This window comes from Nematocida minor (genome assembly GCF_024244105.1).
Source record: "Nematocida minor strain JUm1510 chromosome Unknown 7919, whole genome shotgun sequence".
Classification (NCBI taxonomy): Eukaryota; Fungi; Microsporidia; genus Nematocida; species Nematocida minor.
Window position 1 is genome coordinate 109712 of NW_026250397.1, and position 25587 is coordinate 135298.

The window sequence follows — 25587 nt, forward strand, 5'->3', positions numbered from 1 at the left end:
AAATAATTTATTTATAAATACTATGCCACCAAGACAACAGAGCAAAAAAAAAGAGGAAGACGGTTTATATCTTGACGAAGAAGACAAAAAACAGCTAGAACTACTGCCAGAGGCTGCCAGGGAAGAGATACTGTATGAAAGACACATGCGAAAGACAGAGGCAAAAGAAAGACAAGAGCTAAAGCACAGAAGAAGAGAGTTTGGGGACGAGAGCGATTCGGAGAGCGAAAGCAAGGATGTGTACGGCATACACGAGAAAGCGATTCCAAGGATAGTGTCTAAGACGAGCTTTGACGTGTTTAAGAATGTTGTTCTGAGACGAGACGATCTCATCAGCATTGTATACAGAAGAGCCATAGACAGACTGAAGGGATACTACGTGAAAATACGGCTCCCAGAGGGATATTGTGTGTACAGGATATTAAGAGTTTACGAAGACAAAAGGTACGAAGTAAACGGCGTTGTAACGAACAAATGGATGTCGCTGGGGCGAAACAAAGACAGAAAAGAGGTGAACATCCAGAGCATAAGCAATGCACCGGTGACAAAGGAGGAGTACAGCCGGTATGCACGCGAGAATACGATAGAGGGAGGAGATAAAGAGATACTGCGGCTGTACAAGAAGCTGTCAAGAGATTTAGAAAGCGGAGCCACAGAAGAAGAGCTGAACTACTCGCTTACCCAGAAGAGAAGATTTTCAAAGTACGGAAAAATTGCAGTAAAAAGAAGAATTGAGCTAAAAGTTATGCTGGAGAGAGCAAAGGCAGAAGATAGACAAAACGAGGTTGAGGAGATAGAAAAAGAGCTTAAGGAAATAGAGGATGCTGCAGGATCTGAGTAGCTGCATAGCAGTAGTTCACAAATCTACAGGTAATAAATAGTATTAAAAATAGCCCTATGCAGCCAGGAGAGAGCTGCAGTGCTCTTTTGTTCGATCTGTTCTATTCTGTGTTTATCCATTGAGTGAGTTTTATTTATTTTTACTTTTTCTGTTCTTTAGCTGTAGTAATTTTCGTGAAAATATTTTAGTAAATTCGATCTTACCTAGTTTTAAACCATTCCGTGCCATTTATTTAACTCTGTGCAGATTGCTCCTATTACCCATAGTATAAGCTCGGGGTGAAGACAATTCCCCTCTTTAGTTTTTCATTTATTGCCTCTACCTCCTGCGACAGTCTTGGGTTTCCTAGTATCTTTGCTGCTATCGCTATCTCTGTGCATATTTCAGTTGCTTTTTTAATGTACTTTACGATCACGCCTTCTGAGAGAGGAGAAGCATCAATGATCTCTGCTAGAGATTTATTGTTGAGCCAGAGAGCCAGCTCTCCGCAGAACGCGTGATTGGGGAGCTCCATTCGTATTTTGTAGTGTTTATATAGGGGTCTAAGCTCATAGACTATCTCATCGATTATTTCAAGAGAAGGCTTGAGTATCCTTATCTGCTCTACCCTGGGCTCTTCTCGGCTGTGCTCTGCTTCTTCTTTTAGCTGGTGTTTTTCGTAGAAGGTAAGACCAACCAGTGCAATAATAAGATGCGATGTTTCCATTTCAGAGATTTTAGGTGATAGCAGTACTTCTGTTGTAAGAACACATTCGATTGCATTGAACTCATACGCTATTTTTCCTTTCAGTTTTATGTTATCTAGATTGTCTATGTAGTCGAGAGTTCGGAGGAACATGATGTAGTTGAAGTAGTTGTTGCACGCAAGACCGGATGTGTTTGTCGATGCCAGCTTTTGGTCAATCTGTTTTATCTTTTCTCGTATAGTGTACTCTTTCAGGTACCCTTTGTAGTGCTCCTGGAACTCTTTGCATTCTAGGCATTTAAATCTGCTGAGATCTTTCCATGCGCTGATTCCATCTATCTGTGTTTTTAGTAACTTAAAATCTTTTCTTGGGAAAGAGACCGGCTCTTTTGTTGTGCGATCAATCACTAGTATAGGCGGTGTCTCTGCGCTATTTGAAATATCCTGTAGAACACTGTGGTGCGGTACTTTAGACACCTCTGCAATCGTAGATCGTATAACCACATAATTGGGATTGTCGGCTAAAGAATCATCTGAGCCATAGACGAGGGAGAGCTGTTTCAGAGCTGTGCAGTAGCTGTCTATGTACTCCAGAGCATCTGCGCACTCTTCACAGGATATGACAGAATGCAATAGCTCCACCTTCAATGATTTTTGTATTTGAAGGTCTTTTCTTATCTCTTGCTCTGTTTTTGATTTTCCAAAACTAAGCCGTACCATTTCTTCAATTGATACGCTTTTTACTCTTAAAAGTTTAAGTATCATTCTGGCCGTAATGTAAAAGTTGCTCTCTATGGCTCCTGCAGTCCCTGTTTGCAAGTTCACTAAGAGTTTTTCTGGGAGTATCTCCTGTCCCGTGCACTCCAGGATAGATGTTCCTTTTATGTCGTATCCTCTTCTCCCTGCACGCCCCGCCATTTGTGTGTACTCTCCCACGCTTATATCAACGTAATTGCGAAGCTCTGGGTTGTACTTTTTGCTCGTTCGGATTACAACAGTTCTTGCGGGCATGTTCAGCCCCATGGCCAGAGTTTCAGTGGAAAACAGCACTCTAAGTGCTCCTGTTGTGAAAAGCATCTCTATGATTTCTTTGAGAATAGGCAGAAGACCCGAGTGGTGCATCCCTACTCCTCTGATTAAGTTGGGCACTACAAAGTTAATCTGCGGGAGATCTCTGTCTGACTTTGGAATCTTCTGAAGCGCATCCCCAATGAATCCCTTTATGAGAGATTTTTCTTCAACTGTTGTAAGATCCAGACAGTCGCACATTGAGAAGGATTGCTCTATCCGGGCCTTCGAAAAATCAAAAAATACAACTGGTGCTAGATTTCTCTCTATTAGATCTCTTGCTATGTGTATTGGCGTGTCCAAAACTGTCGGTGCTTTTTTCTTGGGCTCTGGCCCCTTTTTAAGCAGCAGTGCAGGATTGATTTTCTGCTTTCCTTTGAACACCTCCACTGCGCCTGCGTTCTTTGCCCGCATGTACTCTTCGTGATCAAACCTGTTCTTCTGTGTGAGCATGTACAGTTCGTTTCTGAAGTATATCCCGTGCTCCAGCTCCACTGCTCTTTTTTCTGTTCCGATCAGATACATTTCTTTATTTTTTATTACGCTTATCCAGCTGCACATATCCTTTGCATTTGGGCTGGTTGCGCTTAGGAAAATAAGACTGATGTGTCTGGGGAGCATGATTATCACCTCCTCCCAGACCACGCCTCTCTCTTTATCTCCGAGGTAGTGGATTTCATCGAAGACAATAAACTCAACATCGTCTAAAATGGTGCTCCCTCTGTACAGCATATTTCTGAGTATTTCTGTGGTCATTACCAAAGTCTTCGCAGTGCTGTTTATCTGCGCATCTCCCGTCAGTATGCCCACGCTTGCAAACTTTTGCGCAAACTCTCTGTACTTCTGGTTGCTGAGGGCTTTAATGGGAGACGTGTATATCATTCGTGTGTCGTGCAGCTCTGCTATGTAGCTCGCATACTCTGCTATGAGTGTTTTTCCAGAGCTTGTATGGGCAGTTACGAATATGCTTTGGCTTTTGTTGATATAGTAAAAACACTGTTTTTGGAAGTTGTCAGGTTCAAAGGAAATGTGCGGATATTTTGGCGTGATGCTTTCGTAGTCGTAAGGAAGATTGTTGTTTTTTATCTCGATGACTCCTGCTATTTCCTCTTCTATTGTCTCAGGCTGTTTTTCTGGTGGTGTGTCGGATATGCAGTAGCTCTCGTCAAAGTACGGCTGAGGAAGCGCAGGGAGCGAAACAGAGGATATGGTCTGTTCTACAAATGTTTTTAGTTGGGCTTTATCCAGTGTACTCATAAAAAATTGTGTGTTAAAATTTTAATAATGTCGCAGTGGTCTAGAAGAAAAGTTGGGGGGCTTCCCGTCCGAAATCTTTCTCTTCCCATCTTTTTTGGCGGGATCTCGGAGGAAAACCAGACATCTGAAATTAAAGAGGCTCTTAAAAATACAAGGTACTGCAGCTTGACAAAAACACGGACCATTAATCTCAGCTGCTTGGCCATTAAAAATCTCCCTATCAACTCGCTGCTGGCTTCTATCAGAGAAGAGTCTTTCACACTGAACGAGCGAGTGGACTATGAAATGGTTTTTACAGAAACAAAGATAGTGCTGAACCTTGAAGGAAACCTGCTGGAGACCATTCCCGTTGAGCTCTTCTCTGCTTTGAACATTCAAGTTATACTTCTTCGGTCAAATAAACTGCAAACAATCTCATCAAAGATTGCAGATCTAAAGAGCCTGCAAACTCTAACGCTCTCAAACAACCCCATCCGATATCTTCCCGTAGAAATACTCTCGCTTCCCATTACACTCTTCACAATATCCGAAAGACACTTTTTAACAGACGAAGAAATGGACAATATGAACTCCCAAGTGGTGTTCAAAGAAACCACACTGAATGAGCTGTGTTTAAAGAATGTTATGATGGATGACATTCTGAGCATTAGAGGCACAGCTATTAACAAGCCACAAGGAGAGTGCTACGGATGCCGCTCTCTCACCACAAGCACCAATCTAGTTTTTAAAAAGATCGAGTATAAAGGCATTTGCATTCCATTTGCCATGCGAGTGTGCTCTGTGGAGTGTAAAGACAAGTGTCTTTCTCCAGGTGAAACGCCCAATGTTGTATGAAGAGTCTGTGTTTTAATAAATAGCACAATCAGTTGATTTTTCTTTTTCTTTTTGAATGTGTGCGAGCATATTGCAGTCTCCATGGGCTCTCAGAAAGAAAAGATTGCTCTCTTTTTTAGAGAGCTTAGCACATTTGTTCAATAGCACACCTCTATTTCTCTATTTTATGGAAGCCTGCGAGATGTCTACAGAAATTCCTAAATGATTTTGATTACTTTTTGCATAAAATACACATTTGTCTATCTAAAAAAGAATGGCACAGAGTGTCTCAAATTCTGCTAAAAAGCCCATCCTTCAAAGAAAAAGCAGACACGCAGGAGTAGGCAAAGACAGGAGAAGAATTTGCAGATGCAAAAAGTGCTCTTCTGTCAAAACAGAAACTATCATGCAGAATTCAATCTTGTACTTATCGTTGCCGTATCCTCTGGAGAAACATAGTGTTTTTTTTGGCCCGTTCTCTTTTCTTCCTTTCTTCTACATATACTTCTATCCGGGGTTTAGGCTCTCCTCGGAGTCTCCCGACTATTTTCGGTCCATAGGATGTGCGTGCTCTGGGCTCTTCTTTGTGTGGTTTTCTTTCAAAATGTTTGTGTACACAATTCGGTTTCCTGAGATCGCTCTGCTAGTTCTGGCCATGACTAGCTCTCTGCATTCTTCTTTCATGCTGTACATTTTGGTTCTGTCTCTTATTAACTTCTCCATCTTCTCTTCTCCCACCTGGAAAAAGCACTTCATCTTCATAAATATTCCCCATTCTGTTGTATGCTGTCTTGTTTTTTTTCTTTTTTCTTTCTCCATCACATTCCTGCTAGTGTACATAGCATACCTCCCTCTCCCCAAAAAAAGGATTAGAAGATACCGTTTGTAGACACTGCCGATTTGCAGACTTATCTTTTTCCATCTGAAAATAAGAGACTAGGTCTGCTAAAATGGGCCAAAAGATCACAGCTAGAATCCTATTAAGATGGCTAATGTTCTCTTTTTCGCATGGCTTTATTGTTGCTTAAATATTTCTTTGTTTTTGTCCGAGCATATACAGCTTACTTTTTGAATATATGTGCAAATTTTATTCTTACAGATGCTGAGCAAGTTTATAAATAAAAAAGAGAAGACAGAAGATGTTAAAATGAACCCAGTAACCATCGACACCATTAGAAACAGCGATAAACACATAGGTGCCCATTTGTCTATCCAGGGTGGAATTAATCTGATATTTGGAAGGATAAAGTCCATAGGCGCACAGGCAGCTGGGCTGTTTCTAAAGCCGCAGAGAACATTCACCACCAAGCCGTACACCTCTGAGACCATACACGCCTTCAAAATGGCAAACACACACGAGAAGCTGCTTCCCCACGGATCATACCTTATTAACTTGGCACAGCCTGATAAGGAGAAATCCGATCGATCTTACAATCTGTTCCTAGATGAGCTCACTCGATGCGAACAGCTGGACATTCCTATGTGCAACATACACCCCGGAAGCAACGTGGGAAAGCTGCCTGTGCAGGTTGCCTGCCAAATGATAGCAGATAACATTAACAAAGCGCACAAAGTCACAAATACCGTTATAGTTGTTATCGAGAACATGGCAGGCCAGGGAAACACTCTGGGCTCCAAGTTCGCAGAGCTAAAAATGATAATAGACGGGGTGGAAGACAAGTCGAGAATAGGCGTGTGCTTAGACACCTGCCATCTTTTTGGCACAGGGTACAACATATCAACGAAAGCCAGTTTTAAAAAGGTCATGGATGATTTTGAAAAGACCGTGGGGATAGAATACTTGAAGGGGATGCATTTGAACGACAGCAAAGAGCCCCTGGGCAGCAGAAGAGACAGACATGCATCGATTGGAAAGGATCTTATTGGGCTGGAGGCTTTTTCGTACATCATGAATAGCTCTATTTTCAATGGCATTCCCATGATTCTGGAGACACCTGATCCCGAAAGGTACAAAGAAGAAATAGAGCTGCTTTATTCGCTTATTGAGAAATAGTGTAAATGTATGCAGAAGTGATCCAAATGGATAGTCTATTCTATTGTCAAAATATAAAGTGTGGTTAAATTGAATTAGCATCTAGATTTAGATAGACATACTCCATTTTTAATAAAACAATACAGATTGTTTCTAGTACATGAATTAATAAATGCTACACATTTTAATAAAATTATTTTGGATTTTAGTTCTTTGGCAAAAAGTTTTAAAGCTTTATCCTTTGGAAAGTGAGAGTATTAAACATTTTTTTCTCTATGGTAAAGAAAAAATGAAAACATTTTAATTTTTATGATTTTCCAAAGAACGGTAAAAAAGGTTCTTATAATGGCAGCATATGCGCTGGTCTGCACACAGCAAGCCAGATGCAGAGTAGCAGAGAAGAATATAAGCACCATAAAAACATACTGGTTTGTTCGAATAGACTCTATGGAAAAGGAAATTGTACTACGCACTGATTTTCTTAAACGCATTGAAGCTGTTGGGGCTAGGGCTCTGCTCTCTGCTGCTAATGGTGATGCATACACTAGTCTGAGCTTCGATGAAAAGATAAGGACAGGAAATAAATATTTATCTGAGATAGTGGCAAAAAAGAGAGATCTTGAAAAAAGTGTGAGTGCAATAGCAGGGGCAGCAGGCACACTGATGGACTTGTACAGATATAAAAACAACCGGTTCTTTCTTGATTATAGAAACAAACACAAAAACATGATTAAAAAAGAAAAGAATACACTAGAAAGACTTCTTCTACCAGCTCTTGAGAACAGCACTCAGGTGATTGAGAAAATAAACGAGTATGATCTGCACATGCTAGAGATGGTTGAGCAATACGGTTTAGTGGAAAACACTAACATAGATGGGCTGGTGCTCTTTAAACTAGCAAAGAAAAACAAGATAGTGGCTGCCAAGATAATTTTCTATCTTTTCGAGATGGAGCCATGCGAAATAGAAAATAATACAGTGGGTGTAGCAGAGCGCATGCACAAAGATATAATGGCCCACATTCAACACGAGAATGTAAAGCTTTTTATCTCCGCTATAAGAGACGATATAAAAGACCGTGTACTAAAAAGTAGGACAGAAGTGCTGATATCAGCTGGCGTACACGTTCATTTGCTATTTGATAGATGCAGCTCTACACACAAGTCTAACCCATCTGTTCTAGATGCAGAAACAATGAATGTCTACTTATCTCTGCTAAAGGACGATCTGACTGAGTCTGATATAAGCTTGCATGCAGATATTACACCTAGACAGGTTATGGGTGTGCTAGCAATAGAATTCCTACTGAACGGGCATCTTCTTGACCATAAAAGAAATTCTCTATTTTCTGCATTAGGAAAAGTCATAAGTAGTATAGGAAATCCAGCAGACAGTAGCACCAATGTCTGCGAAAATATCAGAAAGGGAAGAGCACAGCAGAATAAAATACTTGATGCACTGGGCACCCTATGGAATGAATGCAACCTGTTTACATCAATTAAACATGAAAACATCGCCTCTTTCCAAAAAGAGAAAAGCATTTCATTTTCTAATTCTGAGTGGATGGCCAACAGTCTCATATCGTCTGAATGGATGTACGACTTGGACACACACAGCCCATCTTTTGAAGACAAATTTAACATGGGAATACACTTTGATATGTCCTACACGCATCCCTTGTGGTATATATGCCAGCGCTGCGAAAATGCCAGCCATTTAACCAGCAACAACATGCGATCCAACCTAAATCTGTTTGAGGAAACAGAGAACACAATAGTTGTCCTGAGGCCGCACAGAATAAATAAAACTGATGATGATTCAGTGCGCGCAGAAAACATGAAGAGCTGCATTAAAGCATGGTTTGCACCCGTAGTTGAAATCATCAGCAGAGAAGAAGATGGCAGAGAATACAACAGCATAGCCAATGATTTTTCTAGATATCTGGGAGCCTGTCAGCAAAAGATAGTTACAATAAAAATCACATCTGAGACAATAGAGGCATCTGAGTGCAGAGATAATGTCAGCCGACTATAAAAGTGAATTGCTTTCTGCCACTTGAAATACTGAAATTTTGTAAATAACTTTGCAAGACTCTGCTATACAATTGTTTACGTATGGACGATTAATTCATATAAATAACACAAATTAAGTGTTTGTTTTGTTATTATGGAAGGACCAATAGAAGACCATCAGAGAGATCAGGCTCCAAAAGCCTTTGCACTAGCTCAAATGACGAAGAAGTGCGGAAGGTATATTGCCAAGGTGCCAAAGTCTGCAGGCAGAAAGATAAAAAAAGGAGTCACTTATTTGGCTAAAAAAATCAAGACAATATTCAGAACGCTTAAAGGAAAAAAGATCGGTGAAAAAGAGACAAATTATGACGAAGAAAAAGAGACAGAAAGAATGAAAGCATCATCTACCACAGACTCTGCTCTTTTGAAAACCGCAAAACAAAATGCAAAGTGCAAGATACAAATCACAAGCCAAGGAGAAGCACTACCAGAAATAATCCAGCCCATAGAAGCAGAAAGCTCAAAAAAGAGCACAGTGGAGACAATAGCTTATCTATGCAAACAGATGGAAGACATGGAGAGGATCATAAAAGATAAAACCCACAGTGAGCCAGTGCCTGCATCTATTTCACTAGAGCTCATTTCTTACATGGAAAAGAACGGCATAGGCAGGTATGCCGAGCTAAATGAAATAAAAACAAAGTATCACGCAGATGTGAGAAGCCAGAAAGATAAAGAAGATGTTAAGCTGGTAAACAGCACCGAGGCTCGGAGTGCTGTTATAGATGAGCTGAAGCCAACTCTTTACCTGAAGTATATGTTTGCCCAGAGCTCTGAGTTCAGGAAAAGCTACAGCTCTCTGTACGACAGTATTATATTTTCATTAGCCGCAAAAGCAGCACCTACCAACAGAAGCATCACAACTGTTCTTCTGTATGCCAGTGTTGTAAAACAAATTAAAATGCACATTATGTCCAGCACATGCAAATTAGAATCAAAAAAGCCGATTTTCGATCTGTACACATACAAAAAACACGAGTACATTCAGAAGCAGAGACCGAGCATATAATGGGATAGGAGAGTCTGAGAGAAAAAGAGAAAGCAAATAGACATCTATCTATGCTATAATAAAAAGATCCAAAAATAAAATAAATTCTTTCATCTAGAGTCTATTTTACGAGTTGCAAAGTGTACATTTTAAAAATTAAAAAGAAGAGGAAAACACAAAGATTTGAAATAGCTGGATGGATGAGCCCAGAGACTTATATACATACACTCTCTTATGTGTAAATATAGTCACAACCCATTTAGCCCTTTTAGGACATATTAAAGAACAAATAACACAACACAATAAGTTTAATTAAAACAGAGAGAACCTATTGTAAATAGTAAGAAAACACAAACGTGGGCTTTCTAAAGCAGAAACACATAGAAGAAAAGAAATCCATTACAGCTCTGGCCATTTATAAAACCTGCCTACAAATAACCCGAAAAATAATCCAGGAATATTGCAGAGCCATATGTAAAGATTTTCTATTTTGCTGGACTGTCTCTAGAGAATAGTAGTAGACTCTCTGCAATATACACCAAACAGAGCCAATCAAGAGATAATGTAGTGTAGAGATGTTTTGGATTAAATAAATAGCATAGCACTAAAAATGCTAGTTTTTACGGAGCAGCCCTTTAAACACAATATTGGCATTAATTAATTTTAAATTTAATATAACCCATTTTAAGTAAATGAGCTGTCTTACTGAATCTGCCTATTATTAGCACCGGGGCCTTTCCTCTTTCGGGCATATTGCCTTTCGTTTACAGACATTCTGACATAGATGACTTAATATAAATATATGATATAAATAATCATGTAAACAAACACTGATGGACGAGAAGAAAAGATACGCGTGGCTGGACATGTACAGCACAAGGAACAACACAGTAACATTCGAGCAGCTGGGAGTCTGCGAGCCTTTTAATGAATTCTTTGAGGGCGTTTTGAAAATTAACCCAAGTCCAGAAATAAAAAGATTCTACAAGATATCTCTGCACCTGATAGGGTTTCTGACAATCCAAAAAAGGATAAAGAAAATCATAGCAAAGCACCAGCCGCTCTCTCCAGACGAAAAAAGAGTGCTTGATCTTAGGGCCGAGAATATCTTCTGGGCAGCAACAAGCAATATGCCCAAGGCCTTTATTTTTTCAACGCTCCCAGAGCTCACCGTTTCGAAGGACTTCTACAGAAACCTGCAGGAAATAGCAGTTGAAATGGCAAAGCTCAAAAAGATGCAGAAGCCCACGCACATAGCAGACGTGCAGTACAGGATACTTGAAAGAGTCCTGACAAACCAGGAAATAAGAAGCAGACACTCATTTGCAAGGGACAAGTTCACGTCGAATGAGCTGCAGGCGGTTTTCAAGATGTTCATGCGAATAAAAAAGAACAGCATGGCAGAAAGCTTCTACAGACACTATGAGCTGGCATATTTCCTCAATGTGTACTACAAAGAAAGATGTCTTGGCAATGCCACGCCAATTGCGCAGTGTGACATAGACTTTCTGGTGGATAGAGCAGGAGAAGGAAAAGATGGCATTTCAGAGAGCGACGACACAGAGGGCGAAGGGTACGAAAGAAGAATAAAAGATAGAAAGTTTGTACTGATAATGCACGCACTTATCAACCGGTTCAGCAAGCAGGTTGAGCTGAGCAAAAAAATAGAATTTTACACAGTGGCCATACTTCAGACATTTTTGCAAAAAGAAGCTCTTCTCGGGTACTTCAAGGATTTCTCAGCTGAGATTCTCATTGTGGGGTTTACGTACATAGCCATGAAAGTGCATAGCAAAGACATGTCGGTACGGACGGTCTATGAAGTGTACAGGTCCTTTGGGTTTATCACACATTTCAGAGTGGATGACAGAAATAGATTGGATATTACAGTGGAGGAGATAATCAAGAACCTGATAGTGAAAACGTACAACACCTTGCTCCCTAGCATACTGAAAAACATCAAGCCTAAGAGCCAGGCGCCGCCCTCAGAGGCATCAAGCCCTAAGGAAGGCAGTAGCAGTGTAAAATACATGCTCTCGCCGCTTCCCGGGAGAATGAGCCAGATAGTTCCCGTCTCTGAAAACGCCAAGAAAGTTTTATTCGCAGAGAAGCAGATGTAGTAGAAGAGTTGGAGCCAAAGCGATAGATTAGATGTGAAAAGAAAGAGAGAAATTTTACATGGATTCAGAAGAAACATCGAGCACACACACTTTACATTTTATAGAAGAAAGCAGGCTTAGCGAGCAGATTGAAAAGGCTGCAGGAGAAAAAAAAAGAGTTCTGGTGAGATATAGAGAAGATGCCCTTCCACTGATTAATACGGAAGGACTGGATGTAGCGCTGCTGGAAAAAGAAGACAGAAAGAAATTTAGCAATACATTTCTGGTGGATGTCTGCACAATGCTAAGCAAGGAGTACGATTGTATTTTTATTGCTGCAGAGCTAGAAGATGAATACACTTCTTTTTTTGAGGTTTTTATGGACAAGTACTGCCAGGGTAGAAATACTCGTATATACTGTGGGTGTAAAGAAAAATAGAAAAAATAACTGAAAAGTAAGTACGATGCAGAAAAAGCATAGGAGTATAGATGGAGCATGCTGATTAGTAAGGTAGAGCTATTTTTCTTCTCAAAGTACACGCTCATATTCACTAGAGACTGTTTCCGTTGGTTTGCATTGTCATTAAGAAAGATTCAAATTAAAGAGCCAAATGCAAAGAACTCCCTGGGCACGGATGATTCTAAGAATAAAGTAAAGGTTTTAAACTTAATTAGCAGATTATATTCATCTTACCAATGATCTACAGTTCTAGAACACTCTCAAATAAACAGTAGAGAAAGAGTAAATACTATTTTAATTTAAAATAATTCCAAGACAGAACATACAGAATGTAATTAAAAATATTATTGGATAGTTAATATTGAAATTGCTCTGTACAAAATGGCAGTATGTAGTCTAGGGATTTTATTTAAAGTTATCGCACTCCTTCTCCACTAGCAGAAAGAGATAATCAAAAACAGAAGTTCTCTGCAAACAATAAAAGCATCAAAATAAACTCACTTTGAGTACTTTTTAGAGTCTTTTCTGGACATTGTGATCTTATTACGAGAGCCCTTCCCGCCTTCCCAGAAAGAAGATGCCTTCCCAGTGAGAGCTGCTTTACACACACTGCTTCCGCACACAGGGCTCACAGGACTCTCCACCCCGCACTTCCCGCATATCATTCTGCTAGCACGCACAGCTGCATGCGATTCATGCTTATTGTGGCAAATATCGCATGCATATCTTCCATTGCAGCACGGAAAGATAAATATTCTGCTGGACTTTTTGTAGTGCTCGCACGTACCTCCTGTTTTTAGAAGCGCATTCACATCTCCTCTGAGGGGCATCTTCGCCAGTGGTACCGAGCTTTGCGAAATAATTTCCTGTAACGGCTTGGCCTTATCTTTTCGCATTTCCAAAATGCACCCGCAGGAGCAGGGCGTCTTTTTATCAAGCTGAAGCACCTGGGATGCGCTGCACTCACTGCACAGACAGTTTAGGCTTACTTCTCGAATGCTTACATTGTATACTCCCGTGTACTCTAGCCGCATAAGGTTATTTGTATTGCCACCGCTTGGAATAACCAAGTGAAATGCGCTGTCTACACTTAGCTGCACGGTGCATTTAACGCAGTCAAATCTTGTTTTTGTGTTTTTCTTTATGTCAGAGCCACCCTCTCCGATGCTCTTTACGTTCAGAGTGTTACAACGTTTGCAGAACAAAGAGAGTGATATTGTATTTATTTTGAAGGCCTGAATGTTGCTAGATGCGTATGTGAATAGAATGTAGTTTCCCTCTCGAATGGGGCTGTCTGTCAGATCCAGAACTACTGTTTCTTTTTTAGCTTCTTCTGCTTTGACAGTTTCCACAGGTTTCCCAGCAAGAATATTCTCTATTTGGCGGAACACCATCTCTCCGTACTCTTCATGCGACATTTTATCTCTCACTCGGATGTACCCCACAGACACATTCATGCATATTTTTTTGTTATCTATGTCCAGTAGAGCCACTGTGTCCTGTTTATAGCTGTATCTCAGCCTTATCTTGTCTATGCTGTATGGAAACTCAGGGTCCGTGATGGCGTACGTGCATATTAGCACTCCTTCGCTGGAATCTTCTTTCCAAGAGCGGCTTTCTGTGTTTCCCTCCATCTACAAAATAATATTATTTTTGCATAAAACAAATGGCAGTGGGTTCCGAGACCTTTGAAGAAGAAAACATTGCGCAGCAGTACGAAACGCTGTTTAAGAGGACAGCAGAGCAGGAGAGAAGGTACAACGAAATAGACAGGAAAATAAACAACGAGATCATAAGGCTGCTTATTGTCGAGTACACTGCAGTCGAAAAAGATAAACAAACACTGAAGGAAGAGGTGGAGAAGCTGGAGCAGGAGAAAGAGGCAAGAGAGGCAGCGGAGGCAGAGGTGGAGACAAAGACAAAAGAAACAGAAGAAAAAGAGAAAGCGCTGAAAGAAGCCCACAAGTCGAAGAAAGAGGCAGAGAAGCAGCTGGCAGACCTTCAAAAGGCAATAGAGTCACTGAAGGCGCAGTCCGCACAGAAGTCCGAAGAAAAAGCAGAAAAAGTAGAAGAGATAAAACAGATGAAGTCTAAAGAGAAAGAGCTGATCACTGAGCTGAAGGAGAAGGAAAAAACCATCCAGAGCAAGGAGAAAGAGCTGGAGAAAGAGATAGAGAGCAAAAATAAGGAGGTTGAAAAAGCACAGATATTATCCAAGGAGATAGCAGAAGCGCAGAAAGAGCTCGACAAAAAAGAGAAAAAGATCGGCGAAAAAGAGAAAGAAATATCTCAGCTAGAAACTGCCTTGAAAGAAGTGAGAAAAGTCAGGGAAAAGAAAGAGGAGGAGACATACGAGAAAGAGAGAGACCTCAAAAGAAAAATCTCTGAGCTGGAGGATAAGATAAAAGCCACACCAGAGTGTACCTCAACAATCAATGAAGAAATAAACAGGCTAAAGATAGAAAGCGAGATAAGCAAAGCAAAGGTGGAGGAGAAGAACAAAACAATCGAAATACTGCAGAGCACAATACAGCGCCTAGAGACGCTCTTTACACGGCAGATGGAGTACGCGATGACAAGCATTCCAAAACAAGAGGCTGCGCCCATAAGGAAAGTCCAGGAGACAAAAGTAGCAGCAGAGAGTAAGAAAATAGCACCAGTTGAGAGTGTGCCTCTAGAAGCTGCACCAAGGGCAGAGCAGGAAAAGAAGATGAAGTTGGAAAGCGTCCTTGAGAGCGAATCCGAGGCAGAAAACTCCATTATTCTTGTTAAGAAAGAAAGCAAAGCACCAGCGAGTAAAAAATTAAATGGAAAAGCGAACAACAGTAAGCCTGCTGGCAAAGCACCAGTGAAGAGAAAGGGCAAGGGAGAGGTGATCGACTTCAAGAAAGAGATGACAAAGCAGACGCAGGCTAGAGAAACAAAAAGACAGAAAGAGTCATCAGACTCTGAAAGCGACTCGGGGAAAGAGAAGAAAGACTTTAGCACGCTCTTTGGAAAGACAAAAAGCAAAAGCGTATTTACAGGAAGACCAGAAGCATCATCTTTTTTTGCAAATCTATCGTTTTCAGATTACGAGCCAGAGGCATCGGAGAAATAGAAGGAGTTTCATAAGAATAATCTGCTATCCACAGCACTAGCAATCGAGTGGAAGAACACACTGCTGATTTATACTAATTATTAGTATGTTCCTAGCAGATGGATCTAATCCACCAATGCCATTGCATGTACTTAAAATGAATAACTGCACTGCTATGCCAGCACAAGTATACTTTATTCAGTCACTAGCAGATACTCAAAGATCAGCTATGGGGCTCTTCGTGTAATTATTACATACAGCCTGAGAATAAAAAGTATAAATAGAACTGCAAAACAGCACAGTACAGAGAGTGAATAGCCGGTAGAGTGTATCAAATAAATATTAATAACAAAAATAGAGAGCTGTATTTAGCCGGTTTATTTTGACAGGTTCTTCTGTATCTCCAGATGTGGGATTATGTACTCTTTTATTTTTCTAAACTCGTAGAAAGTTAGGTTGTTCATGCCTATCACAGACGTATCTATGTACTCTATGCCTTTGAGGAGCTTCTTCAGTCTTATCTCTTTGAGTTTTTTGATAAGGATTTTTATTTCGGAGATATTCTCAGTTATGTCACAGCTCTCCAGAGAAACCTCTGCATTTTCAAAAATGTACATATTGATCGGCGAAAACTCATCGAGCGAAATTTCCTCGTTTTCTATTGCTCTCTGCAGGTATCCTATGCTCAGCCACTCGGGTGCCTGGATGGAGCACAGAAGAGAGTGCCGCAGGAAAAGAGCCACATACAGTGGGACAGATGCGGGCGCCATCGGAAAGAACGGCCCAAATGTCCCAGAAGCCATTTCCAGCTTGTCCATGTGCACTCTGGGGACAATGGTCACGCGCTCGCTCTGTGCCAGCATTATTTCTGCCTCTCTTTCTCTTTTTATTCTCTTATCTATGTTTCCGTTTAGATCATCTGAGCTTCTTAGCAGTCCGTGCGCCATGGCAAAATTTTCAATGGGACGCCCAGAGCCTTTCTACATGAAGTTTGTGAGACGGAGCCAAGAAAGGAAGAGAGAGCAGCAAAATACAATTATAGATAATATTTCAGCAGGCCTGAAGGAAACAATAGGATACGCAATACTGCTGCGGATGGGATGGAACACAACCGAAGGACTTGGAAAAAACAAAGATGGGAGAACAAATCTCAACGGACTGATGCAGCAGCAAAGAGCGGTGAAAAAGCCTTGTCCGTACAGAATAAACTACGAGGCAGCAGAGGCAGAGTACAACTCGCTCCTAAAAGAGAAAGCAGAGGGGAGCAAATAGTGGCAGCATCACACAGATTTTTAGAGAAAAGTGCTAATATGAATATTCAAATAAAACCAAGCCACTCATAAATATTTTTATATGAAAGAAAAGCAGCGAAGTGACTCGTTTAAGCGGCAGGATTTTGCGCACAGAAAGACGTCGTACAACGACTTCATGACTCCAAAAGAGAAGGAGTTTGTTGCGTTTTTATTCGATAGAATAAACAGGAAGAAAGAAAGAGTTTCTCCAGACTTCTACACACAGGACAGAGTAGCCCTCCCAGAGCTCAAAAAGAAGGAGGCGATCGAAGAAGAAGCGGTTTTTGAAGGAGTCCTTGGAAAAGCCATTCGAAAATCCACTAAAAAGTCGATTGTAGCACAAAATACAAGCGAAAATAACGGGATTTTTATTAAAAAGTTGATAGCAAGAGGGAAGATAGAAGAGGTGTATGATCTTCTGAACAGAAAGGAGATGTTTATAGGAGAAGAAGAGCATGCGGAGGACAACACAGACGAAGTGCTGTCACGAATAAAAGAGATAGGCGAGGATCTCTTCAACACAGAGAAAGGAGTGCAGCTGCTGGACAGAGTGCTATTCCTTGAAAACGATAAGGAAAAATACTCAAAAACAGTTGTATCGATACTAATGAACCGAATACGGTACATTTACTACACGCCCGAGCTGTGCGACTTTGTAAGCAAACTGATTCCTGTGCTGAAAGAGTCCATAGAAGTCCTAAAAAGCATAAAGCCAAATAAGCTAGCGGACATGTTCCTCACAAACACTGCAGGCGTGCTCATAGGACACATTGTTCTTCTGATATTCAAAAAAGAAGACCCCGCCCTATTCTCTGATGTGTGCACGGAGATTCCAAAGATACTCACAGACGCCTGCATCAAAAGAGCATTTACAAAGATACCACATCCTCTGCTGTGGAGGCTTCTTTCGGTGTCGTCAAAGAAAATGCCTTCTCCAGAAATATCACAGCTTAAAAAAAGACTAGAAGCTCAGATAGCAGAGGGACTCAAAAGCCGATCATCTGTTGTTATTGAGAACATACGAATCTTTACAAAAAGGTGTCCGTAAATAAATATGATTTTGCAATCGCGGTCACTCGCCATCTTTAGCTCTTCAACTAGCAGATTCTGATTTTATGTAGAATTTATTTTTGATTTGATCTGATCTATTGTACTTTGTGGTAAGATATATCCACTTTCTACTTCATCTTATCCATAAGGGCAATTATCTCAGCAAGCTCTTTCTTGTTCAGGTTGAGCTTAGCCATTCCGCTTCTCTCCACAAGAATGTGCGAGTCTATAAAGGCAGAGAGAGCCTCCCTGAAAGAGCTGTAGTTTATGATAAGAAGCCTCTTTTTTTCTTTGTTGAATATTTCTCGCAAAGAAAACTCTGCACGCGAGGCAGCTGCCTTGAGGGTAAGTCTGAATATTTTTTTGCTCAGACTTCCGACACAGTCGTACACGTTGAGGGCTTCATCTATTTTTGTAGAAATGCCTCCCCGTTTTTTCTCTTCGAATATAAACGTTGTTACATCTCTCATCACATAGTTGTGCTGCACCAGATCGTCAAAAGAGAAGTACAGCTCTCTGTGCTGGACAAGAATAACTTTTAAATTTTCGATCTTGTCAAGCGTGTCTTTTTTTGCGTTTAAAAGAACTATGGGCTTTACGTCTTCTCTTCTTACAAGGGTGCTGATGTGCTGTAGCGCCCGCTTTAGATCTGTTTCTTTTGGCTCCATTTCAAAATGCTCGTAAAGGTTTCTGCTGGTCATCACTGTTTCTCCCTCGGAAAAGTCGACTACAAAGACACTTTGGAACACCTCCTTTAAAATGTCCAATTTGTATCCATATCCATACGCGTATATGTTGAATGTCTCAATGAGAGACTGGTACTCGTCTGAAATGTCTCTGTGAAAGGAAAGCAGTTTCTGCGATATGTCAGCATTCATATCCATTTCTCTTTTAGCAGAATTAAAATATTAAATTATGGAGCACAGAGCTAATCCAATTTGCTCTGTGTGGTCCAAGACAAGCCAAGCTCATCTACGGTAGATTTAACTGCACTTGTGTGATATAAATGATGGCAATCTCTACACAAACAAATAGTGCATCAGTCAGATGGTGTGCACAGCATAATCCAAGAGTTGCAAAATAACTCTTTACTTTTTTATTTCATTTCTACTGCAAAGTGTATACATTAAAACTAAATTAGTAGCCATTATGACACAAAAGGAAATATCTTAATTAAGCAATAAAAGAGATAATTAACAGAAGAGTAGACACGAGTAAACAAACAAGCCATTTTATTCAAACAAACTTTCTATTAATTAGCTCATTTGTGCAGAATTAAATGCACTGGAGCATGTATGTACTCAGAGCTGGGGAAAGTATCTTCAATTCCCAGGACATCCAGCTCCACTACATCGCAGTACTCTCCGACTATTTCTGACATTGAAGGAGACGTTCGCCCCATGTCTCCGTTCACAAACTCTTTTATGTAGGTGCCCGAAGAGGACTTTATTTCCATTTGGAGGGCGGTTCCTTCCTTTGACGACTCTTTATCCACTAGTATCTTACAGGTGTGCAGTATCTTATCTCTTGTCAGGTTGGCTCGTCTGTGCATGACTCTAATCGGTGTCTTCTGCGCGAGCAGCAGGTTGGGGCTTTTCAGAGCATAGTATCCCTCAGTTTCTTCCCAGTAGCTGGAAGCAATCTTCTGCTCAACTGTCTCCCGCGCTGCTTTTGTGTGCACTAGCACTCCGTACTCCTTGCAGTGCTCCTCTTCTATCATCTTCATGTCTTTCATGGCTCGAGACCCATCCACCAAATACATATCAATCAGCTCCACTTCCGAGCTCATACCGTACGGTATTTCAAAAGGTTTGTAGACAACAGAGTACTCCTCCACAGCATCTCCTGTCTCTGATATAACCGTGCTAAGAACACCCACTCTCTTGGGGAGGTTGCAGGAGGGGTTCTCTATCCTGCACAAAAACGGCCTTCCATTCCCAAGCATTCGGACATCGTAGTCTTCTCTGCCCCCAGAAATAAATACAGTTTTTTCTGCCCGGAAGTACGCTCTTAATGGCTCCATCCAGTCAGAGACAGCAGGCATCCTCGCCTCGCAGCTAGTAAGATCATTGTTTCCACTAGTATTATTGCTACTTATTTCTGCATTTCCATCATTAAAAGTGGATTTGCTATTGCTGGATGCAGTATGGCTGCTAGTATTATTAGCATCGTTTGAGAAGTCTCCAGCATTTTCCATGTGTTTATCATTTTGACCTTTCTCAGCGCTATTGCAGTTTCTAGCACTGTTTTTCCTATTTTTTCCATCTTTTCCATCTTTATTGCTTCCGCCTCTCTCTTTGCCTCCTCTTCTACGGTGCACCTTTCCTCCTCCAAAGACCATGGGCGTATTTGATATTCCTCTCTTGTTCTTCCTGTATCGCCCGCATATAAATATTGTTTCATTCCTTATCTCTATCTCTGCGGCCTCTTTTGTTATAACTACATCAATACTCGTTACGTACTCTCCAGAGACAGTGCGCCCGTACTTGTCCTGGAAGTGTCTCTTCAAGTACTCTTTTGTGCTCTCGCCCGTCTCTGCGTCTGCGCTGCTTGTATCCTGCACGTTCAGCTGTAGGTTGTCGAATATCTCCCCATCTGTTTTGGCTTCTTCTATTTTTTGAATAATTGCAGAGAGTATTTCTTCTGGATTTTTCCTTTTCATTAAAATTAATTAAAATCCATTTTAATATCCTGTGCTGAATATTGCCAAATTGATTTCAAATTTAAAAATATTTAAAGAATTTTTTTTTAAAATGAGAATGCATATGTCTAGACTCCTGAGAAGAGTAGCTGTATTGGCAACTATCGGGATAATGGGGAAAACCAAGCTAGCAAGCGCAAGGGAGCAGCAAAAAGTAGAGGAGCCGCGTGTCTCTCGCGTTGAAGACCTGCAAAAGGTAGCCTTGGGAATAGACCTGGGAACAACAAACTCAGTCATATCTTTTTTTGATAAGAACAAGAACGCAGTCGAAACGATCCAGATAAATAACAAAGTGAGCATGCCTTCTTTCATTAAGATGGAGATACGAGATGAGCAGGAGCTGTCCGGCGACCTGAAAAGGCAGATGGAGAGAGTGCGCGAGAAGTCTAGAATGGGAGACCACTACTACTACAACGGGATGTGGATCTCAAACAAGTTCAAGGGAATAATCAGCCCCATTGTTGGATGGCCTGCAATGGAGAAGATGAAGGAAGAGAGCAGCTCAGTGCGCAACTACATATACAGGTTCAAGCCTCTTCTTGCCAGAAACTCAAACGGAAAAGAAGACAGGAACGCAATCAACGCAACCAGAAAGAACGTGAAGTATGGAATTACAAGCAAGAGAGACGAGTCTCTGAAAAGCGACGTGCTGGCCATTACCATAACAGACAACGACAACCAGGAAATAGCCTGGGTGACCCCTAAAAGTCTGAGCACCATGGTCCTGGAAGAGCTGAGACAGAAGTTTGAGGAGTACTGGCACAAAACCCACTCCGACGGCAGCAAAAGCGCAAAGGACATGAGCAAGAGCAGAAAGTGCGTAGTGACTGTCCCCGCATACTTCAACAACGACCAGAAGGAAGAAACAAGAGACGCAGCCATGCACTCTCTGCTGGACGTGTACAAGGATGGAATCATCAACGAGCCCACCAGTGCAGCCATTGCATACGCATACACCTGCGCAAGAGCGAAGAAGCTCTCTGACCTGAGCGAGAAGAACTTCCTTGTCTTTGACTTTGGAGGCGGTACTCTGGACATGTCCTACCTGAGCCTTGGAGAAGAAGGTGTTCTTATCGTAGAGAGCCACGTGGGAGACAACTTCCTTGGAGGAGAAAACGTGAACGATCTGATATACGAAGAGTTCCAGAGACAGCTGAAGGCAAAGTACAGCGTTGATCCTGCGAGCTTCCCCATCAACGCATCGCTCAGGCTAAGAGCGCTCGTAGAGGAGATGAAGATCGAGCTGTGTAACAAACAGAACATCGTGGATGACGCCATTAGAAAAGAGGCTCTCCGAAACAACACCACGCCAGACTACTCGGGAACAAACGAGAAAGTGGTGAAAGAGCTGGTTATCCAGAAGGGCGCAAGCGGAAACTTCCTGAACTACGAGCTGGAGCTATCCGCAAACACCATGCAGACTCTCTGCACCGGCGTATTTGCCAAGATATCCTCCCTGCTTGACCACAAAGTCTCTGCAAACTCAAACGACTCTCCAGGACTGATGCAGAAGCTGAAGTCAATCAACGGAAAAGACGACATCAAACACATCCTGTACGTTGGAGGATCGAGCAGACTCTTTGGCGTAAGAAGGCTTTTGATGACAGAGTTCCCCAAGGCAGACCACTGCTTCGACCTCGACCCAGACACATGTGTCTCCGTGGGAGCTGCGTACTATGCTGCATCGCTTGAGGGAATCATCAGCGACGAAAACTACGTGGTGCTAGTCGATGCCATCCCAATGAACATGGGAATCAAGCTCGACCAGGACATGTTTGACGTGATGGCAGAGGCAGGTAAGCAGGTGCCAAACACCTTTGAGAAATACTTCACCACAACAGTGGATGCACAGAAAACCGTGCAGATTGTGGTGGGACAGACGCCCACGCAGACAAAGCAGTTCAGCAAAACCAAGATGGTCGGCACCTTCAACCTGGACATGCCAAACAACGATCTGCCCAGAGGAAAGAAGAGAATCAAGGTTGTCTTTGACTTTGGAAACGTGGGAGACATTGAAGTGACTGCATACGAAGTTGCAGAGAACGGAGATGTTCTTTCCAACGCGAGCAAGATTGCCATCACAAAGAACAAGACAAAGATGACAGAAGAGGAGAAGAACGAGATGAAAGCCAGATACCAGGAGACAAAGGAGAAGGAAGCCAAGTGGCTTGAGAAGTGCGAGAAGATGAAGGAGCTTGACGAGGCCATCAATAGAATAGGCGAGGAGGCATCCAGACTGCCAGACACCCACCCCAAGAAGAAGGGGCTTTTGTCTCTGCACAAGGAGAACAGCTTCTGGTACGAGAGAGAGATCAAGAACGAGAAGCTCCTTGGCGACGAGGAGATGATCCAGAAAGTGCAGGACAGACTGCTGGATCTCTCTGCAGCATACTCTGCTCTGTCCGACACCGAGGCCGAGAAGACAGAAGAAGCCAAGCCAGAGGCAGAAGAGTTTATCCCAAGAGAAGACCTTTAGTTATACCAATTCTTATCTTTAATAAAATGATATGAACCACTTTGTTTTCTGTTTATTGCTTGTGCTGCTAACTCCAGCAGCTCTTGGAGAGTGAAGAAGATGCTAGTTTGCTGGATGTGAGTTTACTTTTAAAATAAAATGCATTTGCAGAGTGAGAGCAGAGAGCTTTTAAAAATTAAAAAAATAATTAGTTGGTGCAAATACTCTGCAAAACTTTGCTTCTTTTAGCCCGTTCAAATATAAAAAAATTTCATATTTTTTTGCTAGAAATGATACATAATCAGCACCACCACTATCACCACATGTTTTTAAACCAAATACCAATGGTAAGAAGAGAAGTCATCAGCACACCTGTTCGCACCACAGTTATAGAAAGAGGGAGTATGCCAATTGCTTCAGTGGTATTTAAAACAGAAGATCTAGCAGCGGCAGTATGTGCAGTGTTATTACTTGGAGGATTAGTACTTCTATTAAACTATTTGAAGCATTTATACGATACTAAATACAATATACCAAGAACGTTTAGTCAGAGCTCTGGATCTACAAACCCAAGAGGGAACCAAGATGCTCCTCCTGCTTATACAGAGTTTGATTTAAATAACGATCAGCAAGCATCAGCTATACCCGAGAAGGACAATTTATTTTATGAACCAACAGCACCAACAGAAACAATAGAAATAATAGAAACAATAGAGCCAACAGCACCCTATGATGTTTAGTATTACTATCATTTAGATTTAATATAAGATATTACATAAATTTTATGCATCGAACACTTCTATAATACATGGAAATTCTCGGGTTATACGATCTATAGCTCATTTAGGCCAATCAGATCACAATAAATTATACAATTATACTCACAGTCTACACAATATATACCAGTTTATGTTTGGATGGCTTTCTCCTATGATTTATGCTCATATACTCCTTTACGAAAAAGAAACAGTTACAGCCAATAAACCATCTTATCTATATTTGTTCTAGTGTTTATTTAATATCTTTCATGCCTTCTTTGTGATTTAACGAAAAATCAGAATAAAAATGCTTTTGTTTGTGCGATCTACTTCTCTTTTTCTGTGTTTATGCTCTCACAGCATCTGTACTACATCTACTTATTGAATATATCGCTGATGTCGTCTTTTTCTGTGCTGCTATCTTCCTCTTCTACTACGTACGATATACGAGACGTGTTTTCTTTTTCTTTGAACATTTTGCTGAGGCTGTACAGCTTGGCTATGACTGCCATTAGACAGATTGTAAGTCCCAAGTTATGCCCCCTTGCAACATTGCTGCTTAGAGCAACATATGCTTCCATGCATCTATCCTGTAAGTCTTTCAGCAGTATTTCTCTTTTCTTCTGGGCTCTTTCTGTTTCTAAGTACTTTCTGATTAGTCTGTACACGTGCACTGTCTTCCTGTAGTACAGCGTGCACCTGTGTGCATTTTTAGACTTGTACAGCACTCTCTGGAGAGTCTTTGTCTCTTTTAAAAATAGATCCATGTAAAACTTTTGCGCTCTGCCCAGAGAATAACCGAAGAATCTGCCAAACAGTCTACAAAAATAACAGAGTAGAGTGCTCATTGCTGCACATCCTATAAAATACCACTATAATCAATAAATACTTAATGTACATCTGATAGATCAAACTAATGACCCATTGGACTGATGATCAGAAGAAACTCCATAGTATTGGACAGGACAAAAGAAAATAGATGATAAAAGAGCAGAAGTAGATGCTAAATGGTTTATTAATTAATACCCTGTGGATGTAAAATATTAGCTGCACTGGCTATTATGCGGGACAGATAGACTGTGTCATTGCCTCCGCACATAATTTCCTCTTCGCAGTTTGCCAGCGTCACAAACAGTCTCTGCATTGGCTTAGTAATTGGCTCCATTTGCACCAGATATTTAGATAGTCCTTGAACAACATCCAGTGCTGAATATCCCTCCCTGGATATTTTGTTTGACAGTTCTACTATTTCAGGTACGGTTTGCACAGATATAACTGACTTCAAAATGTCATTGGGCACTATGCCTGCGATCTCTGCTATGATATTCCTGTGCTCACCCGGTGCTACTTTGCATGCGCCCACTGTCTGCAGAAGAACCAGCGATCTCCTCATGTCTCCTTCTGTTATTTCAAGAATGTACTCAATGTCTTCGCGGGTAATGTTCAGCTTTTCTTTTTCTTTTATTCTGCTAAGAATATTTACACTCTCACTGCTCCCTGTCCACGGGATGTGCAGAGGAACGAGTCTGCTCTTGATGGGGTCTATGACTTTGTTAATGTAGTTCGTTATAAATACGAAACGCGTGTTCTTGTGGGTGTCTTCTATGATTCTTCTGAGACAGTGCTGTGCATCCGTTGTCAGATAATCGCACTCGTCCATGATGATGATCTTCACTTCTCCGCTGTGCGACTTGGCCGCTGCAAATGTCTTTATTTTCCCTCGGATTGCGGATATTTCTCGATCACTCGAGGCATTCAGCTCCAGTATGCTCTCCTTCCTTGAGAGAGAATTTGCAAGAATCAGCGCAAGCGTGGTCTTCCCGCTGCCAGGAGGACCGTGCAGTATTATGTTGGGGAGTGCGTGTCTCCCAGAAAGAAGAGAAGAGAAAAAGTCTCTTATCTCCGCAGGCAGGGCCATGCTTTCCAGGCTGGACGGCCGGTACTTCTCAGTCCATGTGGAATTACTCAGACTCATA

At 41.4% G+C, this 25587-nt stretch overlaps 19 protein-coding genes across 19 annotated transcripts; 12 read left to right on the forward strand and 7 right to left on the reverse strand.

Annotated features, from left to right (window-relative positions):
* Window positions 1-22: 22 nt before the first annotated feature.
* Window positions 23-841, forward strand: NEMIN01_0861 (uncharacterized protein; the record flags this gene model as incomplete). The annotated part of the gene is made up of 1 exon (XM_051476803.1): window positions 23-841. One exon carries the CDS (start codon window positions 23-25, stop codon window positions 839-841), a length of 819 nt encoding a protein of 272 aa, XP_051332763.1.
* A 256-nt stretch (window positions 842-1097) lies between these two features.
* Window positions 1098-3851, reverse strand: NEMIN01_0862 (antiviral helicase SKI2; the record flags this gene model as incomplete). Its single annotated transcript, XM_051476804.1, has 1 exon — window positions 1098-3851. One exon carries the CDS (start codon window positions 3849-3851, stop codon window positions 1098-1100), a length of 2754 nt encoding a protein of 917 aa, XP_051332764.1.
* Window positions 3852-3878: 27 nt separating this feature from the next.
* NEMIN01_0863 (uncharacterized protein) lies at window positions 3879-4685 on the forward strand (the record flags this gene model as incomplete). The annotated part of the gene is made up of 1 exon (XM_051476805.1): window positions 3879-4685. One exon carries the CDS (start codon window positions 3879-3881, stop codon window positions 4683-4685), a length of 807 nt encoding a protein of 268 aa, XP_051332765.1.
* Window positions 4686-5763: 1078 nt separating this feature from the next.
* Window positions 5764-6678, forward strand: NEMIN01_0864 (uncharacterized protein; the record flags this gene model as incomplete). The annotated part of the gene is made up of 1 exon (XM_051476806.1): window positions 5764-6678. One exon carries the CDS (start codon window positions 5764-5766, stop codon window positions 6676-6678), a length of 915 nt encoding a protein of 304 aa, XP_051332766.1.
* A 288-nt stretch (window positions 6679-6966) lies between these two features.
* Window positions 6967-8691, forward strand: NEMIN01_0865 (uncharacterized protein; the record flags this gene model as incomplete). Its single annotated transcript, XM_051476807.1, has 1 exon — window positions 6967-8691. The coding sequence occupies one exon, from the start codon at window positions 6967-6969 to the stop codon at window positions 8689-8691; it is 1725 nt and encodes a 574-aa protein (XP_051332767.1).
* A 132-nt stretch (window positions 8692-8823) lies between these two features.
* On the forward strand, window positions 8824-9738 carry NEMIN01_0866 (uncharacterized protein; the record flags this gene model as incomplete). Its single annotated transcript, XM_051476808.1, has 1 exon — window positions 8824-9738. The coding sequence occupies one exon, from the start codon at window positions 8824-8826 to the stop codon at window positions 9736-9738; it is 915 nt and encodes a 304-aa protein (XP_051332768.1).
* An 812-nt stretch (window positions 9739-10550) lies between these two features.
* NEMIN01_0867 (uncharacterized protein) lies at window positions 10551-11837 on the forward strand (the record flags this gene model as incomplete). Its single annotated transcript, XM_051476809.1, has 1 exon — window positions 10551-11837. One exon carries the CDS (start codon window positions 10551-10553, stop codon window positions 11835-11837), a length of 1287 nt encoding a protein of 428 aa, XP_051332769.1.
* Window positions 11838-11895: 58 nt separating this feature from the next.
* NEMIN01_0868 (uncharacterized protein) lies at window positions 11896-12255 on the forward strand (the record flags this gene model as incomplete). The annotated part of the gene is made up of 1 exon (XM_051476810.1): window positions 11896-12255. The coding sequence occupies one exon, from the start codon at window positions 11896-11898 to the stop codon at window positions 12253-12255; it is 360 nt and encodes a 119-aa protein (XP_051332770.1).
* Window positions 12256-12773: 518 nt separating this feature from the next.
* On the reverse strand, window positions 12774-13910 carry NEMIN01_0869 (uncharacterized protein; the record flags this gene model as incomplete). The annotated part of the gene is made up of 1 exon (XM_051476811.1): window positions 12774-13910. The coding sequence occupies one exon, from the start codon at window positions 13908-13910 to the stop codon at window positions 12774-12776; it is 1137 nt and encodes a 378-aa protein (XP_051332771.1).
* A 32-nt stretch (window positions 13911-13942) lies between these two features.
* Window positions 13943-15376, forward strand: NEMIN01_0870 (uncharacterized protein; the record flags this gene model as incomplete). Its single annotated transcript, XM_051476812.1, has 1 exon — window positions 13943-15376. One exon carries the CDS (start codon window positions 13943-13945, stop codon window positions 15374-15376), a length of 1434 nt encoding a protein of 477 aa, XP_051332772.1.
* A 356-nt stretch (window positions 15377-15732) lies between these two features.
* On the reverse strand, window positions 15733-16302 carry NEMIN01_0871 (GINS complex subunit 2; the record flags this gene model as incomplete). The annotated part of the gene is made up of 1 exon (XM_051476813.1): window positions 15733-16302. The coding sequence occupies one exon, from the start codon at window positions 16300-16302 to the stop codon at window positions 15733-15735; it is 570 nt and encodes a 189-aa protein (XP_051332773.1).
* A 13-nt stretch (window positions 16303-16315) lies between these two features.
* Window positions 16316-16627, forward strand: NEMIN01_0872 (uncharacterized protein; the record flags this gene model as incomplete). The annotated part of the gene is made up of 1 exon (XM_051476814.1): window positions 16316-16627. The coding sequence occupies one exon, from the start codon at window positions 16316-16318 to the stop codon at window positions 16625-16627; it is 312 nt and encodes a 103-aa protein (XP_051332774.1).
* Window positions 16628-16708: 81 nt separating this feature from the next.
* NEMIN01_0873 (uncharacterized protein) lies at window positions 16709-17695 on the forward strand (the record flags this gene model as incomplete). Its single annotated transcript, XM_051476815.1, has 1 exon — window positions 16709-17695. One exon carries the CDS (start codon window positions 16709-16711, stop codon window positions 17693-17695), a length of 987 nt encoding a protein of 328 aa, XP_051332775.1.
* Window positions 17696-17825: 130 nt separating this feature from the next.
* NEMIN01_0874 (uncharacterized protein) lies at window positions 17826-18581 on the reverse strand (the record flags this gene model as incomplete). The annotated part of the gene is made up of 1 exon (XM_051476816.1): window positions 17826-18581. One exon carries the CDS (start codon window positions 18579-18581, stop codon window positions 17826-17828), a length of 756 nt encoding a protein of 251 aa, XP_051332776.1.
* A 377-nt stretch (window positions 18582-18958) lies between these two features.
* NEMIN01_0875 (tRNA pseudouridine synthase 10) lies at window positions 18959-20359 on the reverse strand (the record flags this gene model as incomplete). The annotated part of the gene is made up of 1 exon (XM_051476817.1): window positions 18959-20359. One exon carries the CDS (start codon window positions 20357-20359, stop codon window positions 18959-18961), a length of 1401 nt encoding a protein of 466 aa, XP_051332777.1.
* Window positions 20360-20456: 97 nt separating this feature from the next.
* NEMIN01_0876 (heat shock 70kDa protein 1/2/6/8) lies at window positions 20457-22874 on the forward strand (the record flags this gene model as incomplete). Its single annotated transcript, XM_051476818.1, has 1 exon — window positions 20457-22874. One exon carries the CDS (start codon window positions 20457-20459, stop codon window positions 22872-22874), a length of 2418 nt encoding a protein of 805 aa, XP_051332778.1.
* A 269-nt stretch (window positions 22875-23143) lies between these two features.
* On the forward strand, window positions 23144-23593 carry NEMIN01_0877 (uncharacterized protein; the record flags this gene model as incomplete). The annotated part of the gene is made up of 1 exon (XM_051476819.1): window positions 23144-23593. One exon carries the CDS (start codon window positions 23144-23146, stop codon window positions 23591-23593), a length of 450 nt encoding a protein of 149 aa, XP_051332779.1.
* A 392-nt stretch (window positions 23594-23985) lies between these two features.
* On the reverse strand, window positions 23986-24459 carry NEMIN01_0878 (uncharacterized protein; the record flags this gene model as incomplete). The annotated part of the gene is made up of 1 exon (XM_051476820.1): window positions 23986-24459. The coding sequence occupies one exon, from the start codon at window positions 24457-24459 to the stop codon at window positions 23986-23988; it is 474 nt and encodes a 157-aa protein (XP_051332780.1).
* Window positions 24460-24626: 167 nt separating this feature from the next.
* Window positions 24627-25586, reverse strand: NEMIN01_0879 (replication factor C subunit 2/4; the record flags this gene model as incomplete). The annotated part of the gene is made up of 1 exon (XM_051476821.1): window positions 24627-25586. The coding sequence occupies one exon, from the start codon at window positions 25584-25586 to the stop codon at window positions 24627-24629; it is 960 nt and encodes a 319-aa protein (XP_051332781.1).
* Window position 25587: the final 1 nt, after the last annotated feature.